The sequence below is a fragment of the Leucoraja erinacea genome, chromosome 3 (genome assembly GCF_028641065.1).
Source record: "Leucoraja erinacea ecotype New England chromosome 3, Leri_hhj_1, whole genome shotgun sequence".
NCBI lineage: Eukaryota > Metazoa > Chordata > Chondrichthyes > Rajiformes > Rajidae > Leucoraja > Leucoraja erinaceus.
The window spans coordinates 82,514,136-82,529,431 of record NC_073379.1 but is presented as its reverse complement, the minus strand read 5'-3'; the positions used below and the strand labels follow the sequence as shown (position 1 = coordinate 82,529,431).

General features: G+C 40.2%; 1 protein-coding gene across 1 annotated transcript in view; it reads left to right on the top strand.

The window, feature by feature from the left end:
- Positions 1–367: 367 nt before the first annotated feature.
- tmc1 (transmembrane channel-like 1) overlaps positions 368–15,296 on the top strand; it is a 54,930-nt gene continuing 40,001 nt past the window's right edge. Inside the window, exon 1 of the mRNA XM_055633086.1 lies at positions 368–546. Within this exon, the coding sequence (XP_055489061.1) occupies positions 477–546 (70 nt within the window). The 5' untranslated portion in view covers positions 368–476. The remainder of the gene's footprint in view (positions 547–15,296) is intronic.

Below are 15,296 nucleotides of genomic sequence, written 5' to 3'. Positions count from 1 at the left end.
CTTGCTACTTTTTAGCCATCTGTTGCACAATTACTTTCTCTGTCCTGGAAGTTGTACTTATATTGCTGGGATTTTGTTTTGTCTACTTTATATCAGAATAAATGAAAGAAAACAAAGATAGCAGTGAAATAAGTAATTGCAAATAGAGTTGACTTTCATGATGTCATATGGAAATAAAGAAATATTTCATAAAATCTGAGTAAAAAATTTCTGGCTTTTTATATAAAACAAATAATGAACCTCTGTTTTGCTATCGTAAACATGGATAACATACATGGGTGGATAGCTGAGGTCAGCCTCCTGAGCTAAATTAGCCTCTGCATTGCTTGCTGGCTAAAGTGATGTCACACAAAAGAGACATACTGATGTATCAAGTGACCACGAGAGGATCATTGACAGGACAGTATGTGCTGTTGATTAATTTTTGCTGACCTGGATGGTGACTTCTGGGTGAAACCAATATTTATTCACTAAAAATGAAAGGAACTTGGAGAGTATATAACCCAAATTCTTCTAACGACACATTACCACTTCGATCTGACTTATGTGAGTAAGAATGAAAGTAATTGGCTTAACTCTGTCCATCCTAATAACCAACTTCAAATGTTCACTGACATTATAACATGTGATTTAAGAATGTGGACATTCAGTTGTGCAATTAGACGAATAAGTTTTTCAAAACACTTAAAAGTGATTTAGTGCTGAACAACAAAGTACTTTGCATGTGGACTGGAGTGAAGGTTGTAAAGTGTGCAAACAAGTGAACTATTTTTTTTCATGATAAGATCTTACAATCACAAATTAGTTGAATGACCAGCTGATCTATTTTAGATGTTATTCATTATTGGGTCAATGGAAAATTCCATCTATGACTCCTATCAATGTGAGATGAATTTATTAACTTGTATTGAATAGATGGTGGAGCTTTAGCTACATTTTATTTGCATGTTGACACCACCGATACTTTATTAACATCTGCAATACCGCATTGAAATATGCGCTTTCAAATCCTTGTATAAGTATTAGGGGCACGACTAACTGATTATTGGAGCCATTCTTTAACCAATGTGTTCTGACTTTAAGGTGGTGCAGAAATGTTTTTTGAAGACTACACAGTTTTCATTCGTAGAATGTATTCATTGTAGGAAAATAATTTCAAATTGCTTCCCAGGAGCATATTCAAACAAAACAAGAAGATGCTAAAAAAAAGACACAAAGTGCTGGAGTAACTCAGTGGGTTAGGCAGCATCCCTGGAGAACATGGACAGGTGACATTTCGGGTTGGGACCCTTCTTCAGCCTCATGCTCAGCCACGTTATTGAAGCAGATATTGAAGCAGGTAATCACGTGCTTGATCAAAAATGGTAGGTTTTAAGGAGCTTCTTAAAGCAGTAAAATAAGATAGAAATTCAAAGAGCTGTGGAAGGGAACTTTTTAGGTTTGGAACTTGACAGTTGAAGGCAGAAGTACCACAGATGAAACAATTGCATTTAGGGATGAAAACAAGGTAAAATAGAGAAAAATACTGCTTGAAAAATATGTATGCAGATAGGTCCATCCCAAACTACAGTACTGAATTGTTGGCTCAGCAATCATACTCAAAATGTAACAATATATGATAGACGGACTTATTAGGAATACCTAAATGTGACCAGGCAAATACTCTTCAGGACACTGTTTGATGTGCTTTTAATCTGACTCACAGAATACAAACTATTTTTGTAATGCAAAGTTGCAATGTTTATGGGCAAACAATGTGTGGAAATATATAATTCGGAGTATGAAATGATACTATGGATTTTCCTCCTGTTTGTGAACCATCAATTATGGCACTAGAATGGACTGTGGTGTTAAATATTGTCAATATTGCTTTGTCTAGGAGTGTTTTCCAATATATTTTCCCATCTCTCAAAGCTAATGAAAATGTTTTTTTTTCAGTTGTACAATTTTAAAGAAGTCTTATTGTATGTATTGGGCAAAGGAAAGGTCAAAGAGAGCAGGAAAGTGGGGATTTTCTGGCATGCTCCAATATGGAGTGCATTTCTGCAAAACCAAATGCTGTTGAATTACATATCTTGGAACCTGCTTCTCCAGATAAATTGCTTTCAGTTGCAAGGTCTCAGAAAGCATCATATTATACACACACACATGATTCTTATTGTGCCAGAACTTATTTCATCAGCATAACCAAAGAGATCTGATCCCTACATTTTTCAGCAGAAGGATAATATTAGCTATCCAATGTTCAACAATGTCATCTATTCTTTCAATTCTAATATTTTCTGGCTACTTGTTAACATTGTGTACCCTCCCTTGACCCACTGTCTAATACCTCTTTGGCAAATTATTCTGTATTTTTTAAGGAAAAGTGGATTGACTTCACTGCCTATGTAGATTTGCCAGGTCTGGAAGCGCAGACATTGCCCTGTAGTTTGCCTTCTTTCTCCTAATTTCTTTGATGTATCATATTTGTACTAAGTCTCCACAACTTAGGACACGGTCAACTTCCTTGATGACAGGCATTGTGAATCCAATTTCATTGGCCTTGTGATAACATACAAGACAATATCCCTCATTTGTGGAAAGTCAATAATTGTATTGCACACTTTAAACAGTGGTCCATGCTTATCCAATGGAAGGCTGTACTTTTGAGAAGAAATCCACTGATGGGTTTCCAGTACGATGGGTGGGTTGATGAGATGTGTGAAACTCATAAAGATTTTCTGGACACTTGGTTTACTAATGAATTGGATACATCTGAGATTTGCTCACTAATGTTATGGAATAATCTGGACTTTCTTAAATTTAAATTTGTGGGCATTGGAATTGATCCATCTAACTAGATCCTGAGATTGTTCCAAGCATTTGTAAGTTCAATAAGGCATTGAAATGTGGAATGCATTTGTTATTTTGGCTCATATGTTGAGAGTTCAACAAATAGAAAATGGGATGCATGAATTGACAAGAGCCCCAAGTAAGATCACTATCTAAGACTGGGGCAACAGGTCCTCAGTTATAGCAAAATATCTGTGTGCAAGCAGGTCCTTAACAATTTACATTATGACTCCGAATGATGGGCTACATAGTCATGAGAAGGGCACAATCTAAACGTTTTTATCAATGCTGACCTCAGAAGATGTGACTTGGGATCAGTGTATGGTCACCAACAAACAATCCCCGAGACTCTTGGCATAAATTCCATTCAACAATCTTAAATGCTTTCCCAATGAAAGTGTTGAGGGATGGTCTTAAAACTGCAAACGCAAGGTTTTGCTCTATTGGCAACCAAATGATAGAAGTGGTAATAATGAAATACCTAAGCTTCAGTTCATCAACAAAGTGAAACAAGGCTAGTAAGGGGTCAACAGCTTTCTTGATGGCGGGAATGAGCACATCATTAACATCTAATGTGAAGGAGCAAAACCCAAGCTGAGAATCATGGATATACAGGAAATGAATGGATATGGATCATGTGCAGGCAGATGAAATTAGTTTATCTTGACATCTTGTTTGGCACAGACATTGTGGACTGAAGAGCCTGCTCCTATGCTGTATTGTTCTATGTTCTGCGTAATACAGAATTAACGTTACAGAGAAACCATGGTGCAGATGTGACACTTCCTCCTCCTAGGAAATAATTATCAGATACACATATTATACACTTAACCATATAACCATATAACAATTACAGCACGGAAAACAGGCCATCTCGGCCCTTCAAGTCCGTGCCGAACACATATTTCCCTAGTCCCATCTACCTACACTCAGCCCACAACTCTCCATTCCTTTCCCGTCCATATACCTATCCAATTTATTTTTAAATGATAAAATCGAACCTGCCTCCACCACTTCCACTGGAAGCTCATTCCACACTCTCTGAGTAAATAAGTTCCCCCTCATGTTACCCATAAACTTCTGTCCCTTAATTCTGAAGTCATGTCCTCTTGTTTGAATCTGTCCTACTCTCAATGTGAAAAGTTTGATCCTTTAGACTTTAGAGAGATACAATGTGGAAACAGGCCCTTTGGCCACCAAGCCCGCATCGACCAGCGATACACTAGCTCAATCCTAGGACAATTTACAATTTTTTACCGAAGCTAATTAACCTACAAACCTGTATGTGTCTGGAATGTGAGAGGAACCAAGATCACCCGGAGAAAACCCATGTGGTCATAGGGACAACATACAAACTCCGTACAGACAGCACCTGTAGTCAGGGTCGAACCCGGGTCTCTGGCGCTGTAAGCAGCAACTCTACTGCTGTGCCGCCCATAATTCTGTGAACAGATTGGGAAAATTAGATAACTAGACATTTAAGAAATTAAAGGGTGATGAGGAAAGGTAGATTTATAAAGGGCAATGCACTGACAACTTTTACATATGATTAGCAAGTCAGAAATGTTGGAGCAATGTGTAGGAAAGAACTGCAGATGCTGGTTTAAACTGAAGGTACACACAAAATGCTGGATTAACTCAGCGGGACAGGCAGCAACTCTGGAGCAAAGGAATGGATGACGCTTCGGGTCAAGACCCTTCTTCAGACTGAATGTTGGAGCAATAATTGGACGACTAGCTTCAGTCAATTGATATGACTCTCCGCTGGGATGACTTATTGTATGTTCAGTAGTTCGAGACATTATAGGAACATGAGTTACACTCATAATTGACAAAACTGATTTGATCATTATTGTTGTCCTGCATTAAGCCTCATTTCAAAAACATTCACTATCTTCAGGGAGAGCAGCAATATATTTGTGCAAAAACAATCCCATGAGTGTCTAGACAAGAGCTCAAGTAGAATTCACACATCATGGATAGTGCTGTTGTACTTGTAGATAAAGGGCAGCGTGGAGTAGTATGAATCAGTACCCACAAGACTCTCAAACATCAGACTCCTGTAAACTTGAAGAAATGTTTGCACACACTAGAACATGTTAGAACAAATTAAATAGTACTTCATTTTGCTGGCTTTACTCATGGAATGCCTAGATTCACATTAATGTGACAGTCGCAAAATGAATGTCACTTTGTAATAGGTAGGCCAAGGATAGGCAAGACTAATTAAAGGGGACAAATTTTAATTCAGGGGTGATCTTGGATTCTATCTGTAGAAGTCACCGTATGTTAGGGACAGGACAAGAATGCAGTTAAAAAGAGTGGATAGGAATTTAGGCTTTATAAATATACATAGAGAGCAAATTGAAAAATGTTTCCCAAAAAGCATCCATGAAAAAATTACGATCAACTCCCCATCTGTGGTTCGAACATTGCTCCTTATTCTCTGAAAGAATTAATCTTCTTGCGTCTAACACTAACATCTTGACCCCCCATCAGCAACAAGGTTGGATGGATTTTCAATTTGCCACCTGGATCTAAAGAGTATATTGCAAATCAGCCATCAACATCACTGAAAATCATGCTGTTTCTAAATTAGGCAGCTGTTCTGTAGTTTTATAGCCAGTCTTTACAAAAGTAAAATTAATTGATTCATTTTTACTGGGCATAAATTCATAAATTATCAGCAGCATTTGTTCAAATTTCACTATACTCTACAAATAATTGTTTAAGTGCTTTATGATGTCGTCAAGATAATTAAAATTTATTTTAAAAGGCAGCAATAATTTGGATGAAATTCGGTTTAGTTTAGTTTAAAGATACAGCATGAAAGCAGGTTCTTCAGTCCATTCAGTCCACATTGATCATCGATAACCCTCCGGGTACTCTGTGCCCTCCCTCATCCCAAATATGTGTGAGTTTGTAGGTTTATTGACCATTGCAAATTGCCCCTCGTGTGTATGGAGTGGATATGAATAAGGGATTACGTAGAACTAGTGTGAATTGGTGATAAATGGATAGCGTGGACTAGGTGGGTCGAAGAGCATGTTGCCATGCTGTATCTCTAAACTAAATTAAACAAAACCTATTCACACTAGTTCTACATAATCCTACTTTCTCATCCACTCCCTAGACACCAGGGACAATTTTATAGAGGCCAACTAACCTACAAACCTGCATGGCTTTTGGATGTGGGAGGAAAACCGGAGCACCCGGACAAAACGTATGTGGTCCCAGGGAGAACGTGCAAACTCCACACGGACAGCACCCGAGGTCAGGATCGAGGCAACATTTCTACCAGCTGTGCCACTCTGCTGCCCTTAAGGAAGATAACGAGAAAGAAAAGGACCACCAACTTCATATTGACAAAACTTTAGATAACACAATTGGCACTCCTCTCATTTGAACTTAAAAAAAGGTCATACAAAAATTCAAACTTCAAATTCATCTCTTCAAACAGTTTCAATAATCATTGTGGATGAAAATAGCACACATTTCTAAAAAAAATAATGTGTCAAGAAGTGTTTAATTTGTATCTATTTTGTTCTTGGCTGAGGTCGATCTTCATCTGTTTAATTTTTAATTGCTCTTCCCAAGACAGTTCTTTGTTAATTGCAGGTTGATTGCCTTTCTCGATCATGCTGAGGTTGAGCTAATTAAAAATCTCTAACCTCATGTCGGGAGATTCCTTGGGGAATATTTTATTGCCTGCCTCTATGGATTATGATACCTGTTAATTTGCAGATTGTCTGATAACTGTAAATTTCCCTGTGATTGAGCTAAGCATGAAGAATTTTCACAGAAATGCTTGAATATATCATAATTTTATTTATAATTATATAACTGATGAAAATAAATCATATTCATACTTTATTAGTCAAGTATGTTTTGCAACCAGCGTGGAATTTGATTTGCCATACAGTCATACCAATAAAAATAAATAAAAGCCCAATAAAAGCATGGTAGGAGGATTACATGCTTTGAGTGTTTTCAATATGTTTTTCAGTAACATATGGCTCTCAGTTAATTTTGGCTACCGTGTGGCATGAAGGTTTCTCTCCCCCTTATTGTTCATTTGGGACTTTCAACATATTACCAGCAGCCCCGAATTCCCAGAGTCCAGCTGAAAGCACGGTCCGGAGTGCAAAACAACTGATGGAGTGGTCGTGCCTTGCCAAATCAGACGTGTACCTGGACTTGCTTAACCTAAGAAACATTGCACAGGATCCCATACTGGGTTCCCCAGCCCAACAACTGATGTCTCGCCAGACCCTTGCTGCCTTGCCTGTGTCCCACCAGATTCTGCAGCAACAAGTTTGTTCCCCGACTACGGTTCAGAAGCAACTACAATCCAAACGTGACAGGCAGAAACGCTTCTTTGACAAGTCCAGCAAGCCACTTAAACCTCTCGCTCGTGGACAAGTGGTCCATCGCCAGACAAACAAGGGCTTATGCACGTTTGGGCCACATCTACGGCCGTGCCAAAAAAGCCGCGTTCCTATCTGGTCGAAGCGGATGGAGCCATCTACAGACGCAACCGTCAACATATCCTTCCGGTGAAGGAACAGCGTCTTGCGACTCCATATCCTGATGTCTCGCGTTTTGTATACCCTCCCACAGTCAGTCCCGCGTCCCCACTACCGCCTACTGTTCCTACCGCGGTCTCCCCGTGGCGCATGGTGCCTAGCTCGCCAATCTCGTCACCCTCCCTGCTTGTTGGGCCACTGGTCGTTTCCCCAGTTCCCTCCCCGGTTTCTTCTCCATTGAAAGGAGGTGGGGCGAACTCGTACCGCGCTCGGGCCGGAAGGGTTCGCAGGCCACCTGTTAGATATGGCGATTTTGTGTAATTCTGCAAATGTATTATTAATATCCCTCCCATATTGCTTAGCCACCAATGTTTCTTTTGTTTCTAGAAGGAAGGATGTAGATTGGCTATTTCATACTAGCCAATTATAGTATTTGTTAGTAACTCTGCCTACTATTTACTTCATATTATCAAGAGTCTGCTTACGCTATTCAGAAATGAATAACAGCTCGGAGATGTGATGACTGCAGATACTTGCTGTATGTAGATTTAATAGATATGTGTTGTATCTTGACGTGTGTTTGACTTGACTCATTACATGACCTGTTTCAGCAGGCATGTGCTGAATCACCCTGCGCATTTACCGACAAAACATTTTTTGTTGAATAAGACGTCATTAAAATTGCACCATTCCCTTTTCATTATTCTGGTACATATGTTTTGCATTTACCTGTCCCAATACCTTTCTAATTTTGGAACTCAGTTCATATGTTTTGCAACCACAGGAGAAGATCATGTTTTCGGATTCACAAAATATTTGTATTCTGAGAAACAAGTCCATCAAGTTCAAAAATACTTTACGTCACTAATAGTTTCTACTTAAATATCTAAAGGCTTCTCAGTGACTGGAGCACTGTTGGTCACTTCTCTTTCTCTCTTATCCTTTGCGATGTGGGAGGAAACCAGAGTAGCTAAGGAAATTCATGCAGTCACAGCGAGGATGCACAAAATCCACACAGTCAGCACCTGGGATCAGGATTGAACCCAGTCCTCTCAAACTGCGAGGCAGTAGCTCTACCAGCTGATAGACGCAACATGCTGAAGTAACGGGACAGGCAGTTTCTCTGGAAAGAAGGAATGGGTGACGTTTCAGGTCGCGACCCTTCTTCAGACTGAGAGTCAGGGGGGAGAGTGAGTCTAGAGATATGGAAGGTTAAGGTGTGAAGTTGACAGATCAAAGCAGATGATGATAAGGAAATGTAGAATGGCTCATTATTAGCTGAGGGAAAGGTGACAATGCGGCTTACAATCAGTAATATTTAATCAGGGGGACAGTAGAACTGGTCGGAGAACTAGGATGGGGGAGGGATGGAGAGACAGGGAAAGCAAGGGTTACTTGAAGTTAGAAAAATTAATATATATACTGCTGGGTTGTAAGCTGCCCAAGCGAAATATGAGGTGCAACCAATTTGCATTGGTTCTTACTCTGAAAGTGGAGGAGGCCCAGGACAGAAAGGATAGTATGAGAATGGGAGGGGGAATTAAAGTGTTTAGCAACCAGCTGTGCCACTGTGCTGTACTGAATCAGTAAGGAAGGAGGCCACTTAGAAACATTGAAAGGAAGGAGGCCACAGAAATATTGAAACAAAGAAAATAAGTGCAGGAGTAGGCCATTTGGCTCCTCGAGTCAGTACTGCTATTCAATATGATCATTGTTGATCATCCAAAATCAGTACTCCGATCCTGCTTTCTACCCATATCCCTTGATTCCATTAGCCCTAAGAGCTATATCTAACTCCCTCTTGAAAACATCCAGTGAATTGGCCTCCACTGGCCTTCTGTAATCCTTATTCTTAAAGTGTGACACCTGGATCTGGATTCCACCAACATTGGGAACATTTTTCCTGCTTCTAGCCTGTCCAACCCCTTAAAAATGTTAGATACACTTGGCTGGTTGACTCCATCCCTAACTCTGTGAATGAGCAATGCAGCCAATTTCACTTGCCTGCCCTCTCTCCCTATCCCTGCAAATTCAAGAAAGAATATATTTTGCGTCTGTTTTAATCATGTGTCCATTTTTTGACACAGCGATTGATTTTCAGAAACTGTTAGAAGTAAAGCAGCATCAGAGAAATTTGTCACAAATTCATGGCCCAATTTTTTTGGTCAGCAGTGAGCTAACAATTCTTTGATTAAAGTTTCCATCCCCAAGAAAGCTTCAGGCAAACAATGGGACTATTTATTGCTTGTGCCCTGTAGCATTAGAAAGGTTGTAAGATATGATCAGGATAACACATGTGGAAACAAAAGACTCATCTGAGTCACATTGCAGCAATTAATTGGCACTGCTAAAGGCTAATATTTTTGTAAAAAGCTTCTGGACACAAAGTGCTGGAGTAACTCAGCAGGTGAGGCAGCATCTCTGGGAACATAGATAGGTGACATTTCGGATTGAGACTTTTTTTCAGACTGGATTTCAAACATTTACAAATGATTTTCAACATCTTTTGGGTTGAGACTGTTCTTTGGAGTAAATTAGTTAAAAACTTCAGAATGTTTATGAGACTAATATTGAATTAATTAAAAAAATAAAAGGTGAGCTTTAAAAGGTTTAAAGCAAAAAAAAGTATTTAAAATATTTTCAGAACACAAACAGCCTTCAAATCTAAATTAACAAGCTCTTAGAGATTTAAAAAAAAATCATAAAACAATTTTCTGGAATATTTCTATAATAATCTCCCAGTGATTCTGCTGCAAGCAAAATGTTCATTGTACCTCACCGTACATGTGCATATGGTGATAAAGTCCACTTGACTAGATCTGGCACAGAATTTCCTGGTGAGGTCATATCATAGCTGCAGGGCCATTCGACCAAGTTATTGCTCTTTTATTGTACTCCATGATGAGTCATGCTGTGAAGTTGAATCACAGGACCTATGCTGGAACTTTCTGATTTCCATGTCAGACTAGGTATAGGCGGAGATCCCAGAATTTATGTCAGGCTTGTAAGGTAAAGATGATGAAATCATCAGCAATCATGGCCATTATCCTAAAAGCTTAATAGGTTTCAAATGTGTGATTGAATTGCAAATGTGTGATTGAAAGTGAGATATATTAGATAATCACTCGTATTTAATGGACCAGAGTTCATTGGTTGAATAAAAGGTGGGAATTAATAATACTATTTTTCAAGAAGACAGTGAAGGTTAATTACTTTTTCAGCAAAGTCTACAGTTAACTACAGAGACTGGTTTATTTGGCTTGGTGGTAGTTTGGGCAATATATTCTGTTGCTTAGACATCACAGCATCTATAACTAAGGCACAGTCTTAAAAAACAAGTCGATTAATATCAACTGTGAACATTTACAAATGATTAGAATATGTAATACCCTCTCCTGTTACTGAAAGTTATGTTAACCTCCTCACCTGAAATCTAAAGCCAAAAGTAGAATTGAAATACATATTTTCAATGAAAATATAAAACAAATATTTCAATTCCCTTCTTTGAAATGTGGGCATTTGAAGCAAAATACTAATGGCCAAACTTAGAAACACATCAGCAGATTATGTATTCTCTTGATCCTGCTCTGCCTTCAATGAAGTTATGACTGACCCTTGATCTTGTTTTCATTTTAGAGATACAGCTAGGAATCAGGCCCTTTGGCCTAACAATCACCTGCACATTAGCTCAATCCTACACACTGGGGATAATATACAGAAGCCAATTAACCTACAAATGCCCTCCAACAAAAACTGAAGAAGGGTTTTGGCCCGAAAAGGTTGCCTATTTCCTTCGCTCCATGGATGCTGCTGCACCCGCTGAGTTTCTCCAGCATTTTTGTGTTCCTTCGATTTTCCAGCATCTGCAGTTCCTTCTTGAACACTTTGTCTACTCCACTGCGAAATCTCCTCAAGGTATGCCTACTTTGAAGAAGTTCTCCTCCTCTCTCCGATGACAGTTCCACAACCTCCTCTCTAACTGCCCCCTCTCTGTGATCCCCCCTGCCCTCCAACATCTGAAGAAGGGTTTTGGCCCGAAACGTTGCCTATTTCCTTCACTCCATAGATGCTGTTGCACCCGCTGAGTTTCTCCAGCATTTTTGTGTACCTTCGATTTTCCAGCATCTGCAGTTCCTTCTTGAACAACCTACAAAGCTGCATGTCTTTGGAATAAGGAAGGGTTCCAACCCAAACCTCACCTCGCCATTTTGCTTGACCAACTGAGTTACTCCAGCATTTTGTGGGTTTTTTTGTAAACCAGCATCTGCAGTTCTTTGTTTCTACACCAACCTGGTGAACCTTTTTGACACTCTTTCTATGACAAATATAATCTTTCCTGAGGAAGGGAACATACTGCACATTAACATTTATTCATTCATGGGATGCAGACATCACCTTAAATCTGACTTTAATCATCCATCCCTAAATGACCATGAACTGAGGCGGCATTTAAATACTACCACATTTTGGGGTTGGAGTCACATACAGGATAGACGATTTCCATTCTTGAAAGTCATTATCGACCCCAATATTAAAAAAAAAATGAAAATTCAAATTTATTTAACAACTTAAATTAGAATTCTGACAGCTGCAATGACAGGATTTGAACTCATGACTCTGGAGCAATAGACCGGGCTTCTTGATGCCATATTAACATAACCTTATCTTAAATTAGAATAGCTGGAACTCAGTGTCTAAAGGATGGGGGTGGCAGAAGCCCTCATCACATTTAAAATGTTTTTTGTTGTGCAAGTGAAGACATGCAGGACTACAGATCAAGAGGAAAAATGTGGGGTAAGGCATTGTTGGGTTACTGTCAACCAACATGAACAGCATAGGCCAAATGCCTTCCTTCTTTGTTGTACATTTTCTATGATTCTATGATCCATCCCCTGACTATTTTGTGACCTCTGTAATATTGCACGTAAGAGTAACCCAAAACTTCATGAATCTTTCAGCAAATGGTTTAATAGCCTATTATCATGTTTCACTCAGTGAAAGCAGCGAGCAGCAGGTGAAAGTGCTTTTAGCAATTCAAATAAGTTGCCTCTCATGCTAAATACTGGAATATCCTTCACTTTTGTGATGTAATTTATTGCTTAACAGTCTTAATCAGACAACTTGGAACAGTGGAATGCCGCGACATGAAAAACTGATTGCCAAAGCAAGTGATGGTAATGGACAAAAAACTGTTGTGATAAATTAAACTCTTCTAAAATAAAATGAATGAATTGATTGATAGTTGTAAAGATTGTGGAAGTAACCTCTTTTTAGATGATACTATGTATTATCAGAATTATCTTTAGTGAATACTAAATTGCTTTAGTTCTTTGTGGCTTGCAATGCCTTTGCATATAGTTAGTTGTAAACTTTGTTGAATGCTCTAGCTATAGCAAGAAGAAAGGCTTAAAAAAAAGACTTACTAATACTCATTATGTTTAATTTTAATTATTCTGCAAAGCACTGAGAGATGATTTTCTTCAAAAATAGGTCTTATTTTAATTTGTTGGGAATATGACTGCATTGGTCTTGAACGAAAGGAATGCAAAAGTCATATTTATTTATAGGCACTAATAACAAAATATGTACATATTTGTCTTTGCATGTTTTCTTTTTATTTCAATAGGTGTGGATTTCCAAGAATAGTCTTAATGTTGCAATTATTGTTTTCTGTATTAATCTTGTCATTTCTATACACTAATACATGCCAATTACACTTACAACGCACACATTGTCAAATAAGGCTAATTTTGGAACTCAGTTGCTTTGGTGTATTAGACCATTTGTAAAAAATATCACTTTTAATCTCTATATGATAGATTAATTTAGTATATAAAGCCTTTATTTCACAAATACCAATTCATTATTCGCCACACATTTTGCAAATCAAAAATAGGAATGATTCCATGGCTATCTAAAATTCAGTTCTCCAGAAAATGTTACGTATAATGGAATGTTAAGGGCCTGCCACTTACGTGTCCTTGGCACGCATATTACGCGACTTTGTGGTCGTGTTGACTGTCTGTCCCACTTTGGCCGTCAGTTCCGCGACTGGCCGTTGGTGCGCGAAGTTCACTGCAAGAATCTCAGAGCCCCGCGCGATATCGGGACCGGCCCCGCACAACTCCATACCCCTCCGCTCTTCTAAGTGGGACCTGCCCCACACGGCCATATGGTGCCCGTACGCCTCAAGCAACCACGAGGTCGCATAATTTGAGAGCCAAGAATGCGTAAGTGGGACAGGCCCTTTAAGGGTCGACAACCTGCATCTGCTCTGAGACGAAATGCGAAAGATTGCCAGTTGACAGTGAGACCGGTGGGGTTGGAATATAGGCTGGTAGGTGGTAGGTGAAAAAGATGGGGGGAAGGGATGATGTGAAGATGGAATCAGGTGATGGCTGGAGGATACAAAGGTGAAAAAAAGGAGAAGAAAACAAAGTGTTTGTGGGAGACAAGAGCAGTGTGGGATATCTGACATTGGAAAATTCAATGTTCACACATAGTGTGAACTATGCAAGCTGAATATGAAATATTGTTCTTCCAATTTGCATTTGTCCTCCATGTAGCAAATAAGAAGGCCAAAGACAGACGGGTTTGAATGGGAATGGGATAGAGAGATATAATAATTGAAATAAGGAAGTACAGATGCTGGTTTACACAAAAGGACACAAGGTGATGGAGTAACTAAATGGGTCAGGCAGGCTTTCTGGAGAACATGGAGAGGTGATGTTTTTGGTCAGGATCCTTCTTCAGACTGATTGTAGACAGGGGAGGGATGAAAGCTGGAAGAGAGGAGAGGCAGGACCTATTACCTCAAATGTTTTGTCCTGGCTCTCCTCTCTTTCAGCTTTCCTCCCACCCAAAAAAACATATTACTGCTGGCTTTCCTGATCCGAGAGCAGAAGGGGAAGAAAGGGCTTGGGTTATCAGCTCAAAGGCCTCCTTGAGGAATTGCCCTGAACATGGACCAGGCAGATCACTCCCAAGGCTGTAGTGGTCCAAGTCCCATTAATCACCAGCAGCACTGGATCACAGGTAGAGGGATTCAAAAAATACAGTCATCAACTCATGAAAGTCCTGTATTTAAGTATTTCAACAACAAGTTATAGAAGATACACAAAATTGCTGGAGAAACTCAGCGGGTGCAGAAACATCTATGGAGCGAAGAAAATAGGCGATGTTTCGAGCCGAAACCCTTCTTCAGACTGATGGGGGGTGGGAGGGGAGAAGGAAGGAAAAGGGGAGGAGGAGGAGGAGCCCGAGGGCGGGGGGATGGGAGGAGACAGCTCGAGGATTAAGGAAGGGGAGGAGACAGCAAGGGCTAGCAAAATTGGGAGAATTCAACATTCATGCCATCAGGACGCAAGCTGCCCAGGCGGAATATGAGGTGCTGTTCCTCCAATTTCCGGTGTTGCTCACTCTGGCAATGGAGGAGACCCAGGACAGAGAGGTCGGATTGGGAATGGGGGGGGGAGTTTAAGTGCTGAGCCACCGGGAGTTCAGGTAGGTTATTGCGGACTGAGCGGAGGTGTTTGGTGAAACGATCGCCCAACCGCCGCTTAGTCTCCCCGATGTAAATCAGCTGACATCTAGAGCAGCGGATGCAATAGATGAGGTTGGAGGAGATACAGGTGAACCTATGTCGCACCTGGAACGACTGCTTGGGACCTTGAATGGAGTCGAGGGGGGAGGTGAAGGGACAGGTGTTGCATTTCTTGCGGTTGCAACGGAAAGTGCCCGGGGAGGGGGTGGTACGGGTGGGAAGGGAAGAATTGACAAGGGAGTTGCGGAGAGAGCGGTCTTTGCGGAAGGCAGACATGGGGGGAGATGGGAAGATGTGGCGAGTGGTGGGGTCACGCTGGAGGTGGCGGAAATGGCGGAGGATTATGTGTTGTATTTGCTGGCTGGTGGGGTGAAAGGTGAGGACCAGGGGGA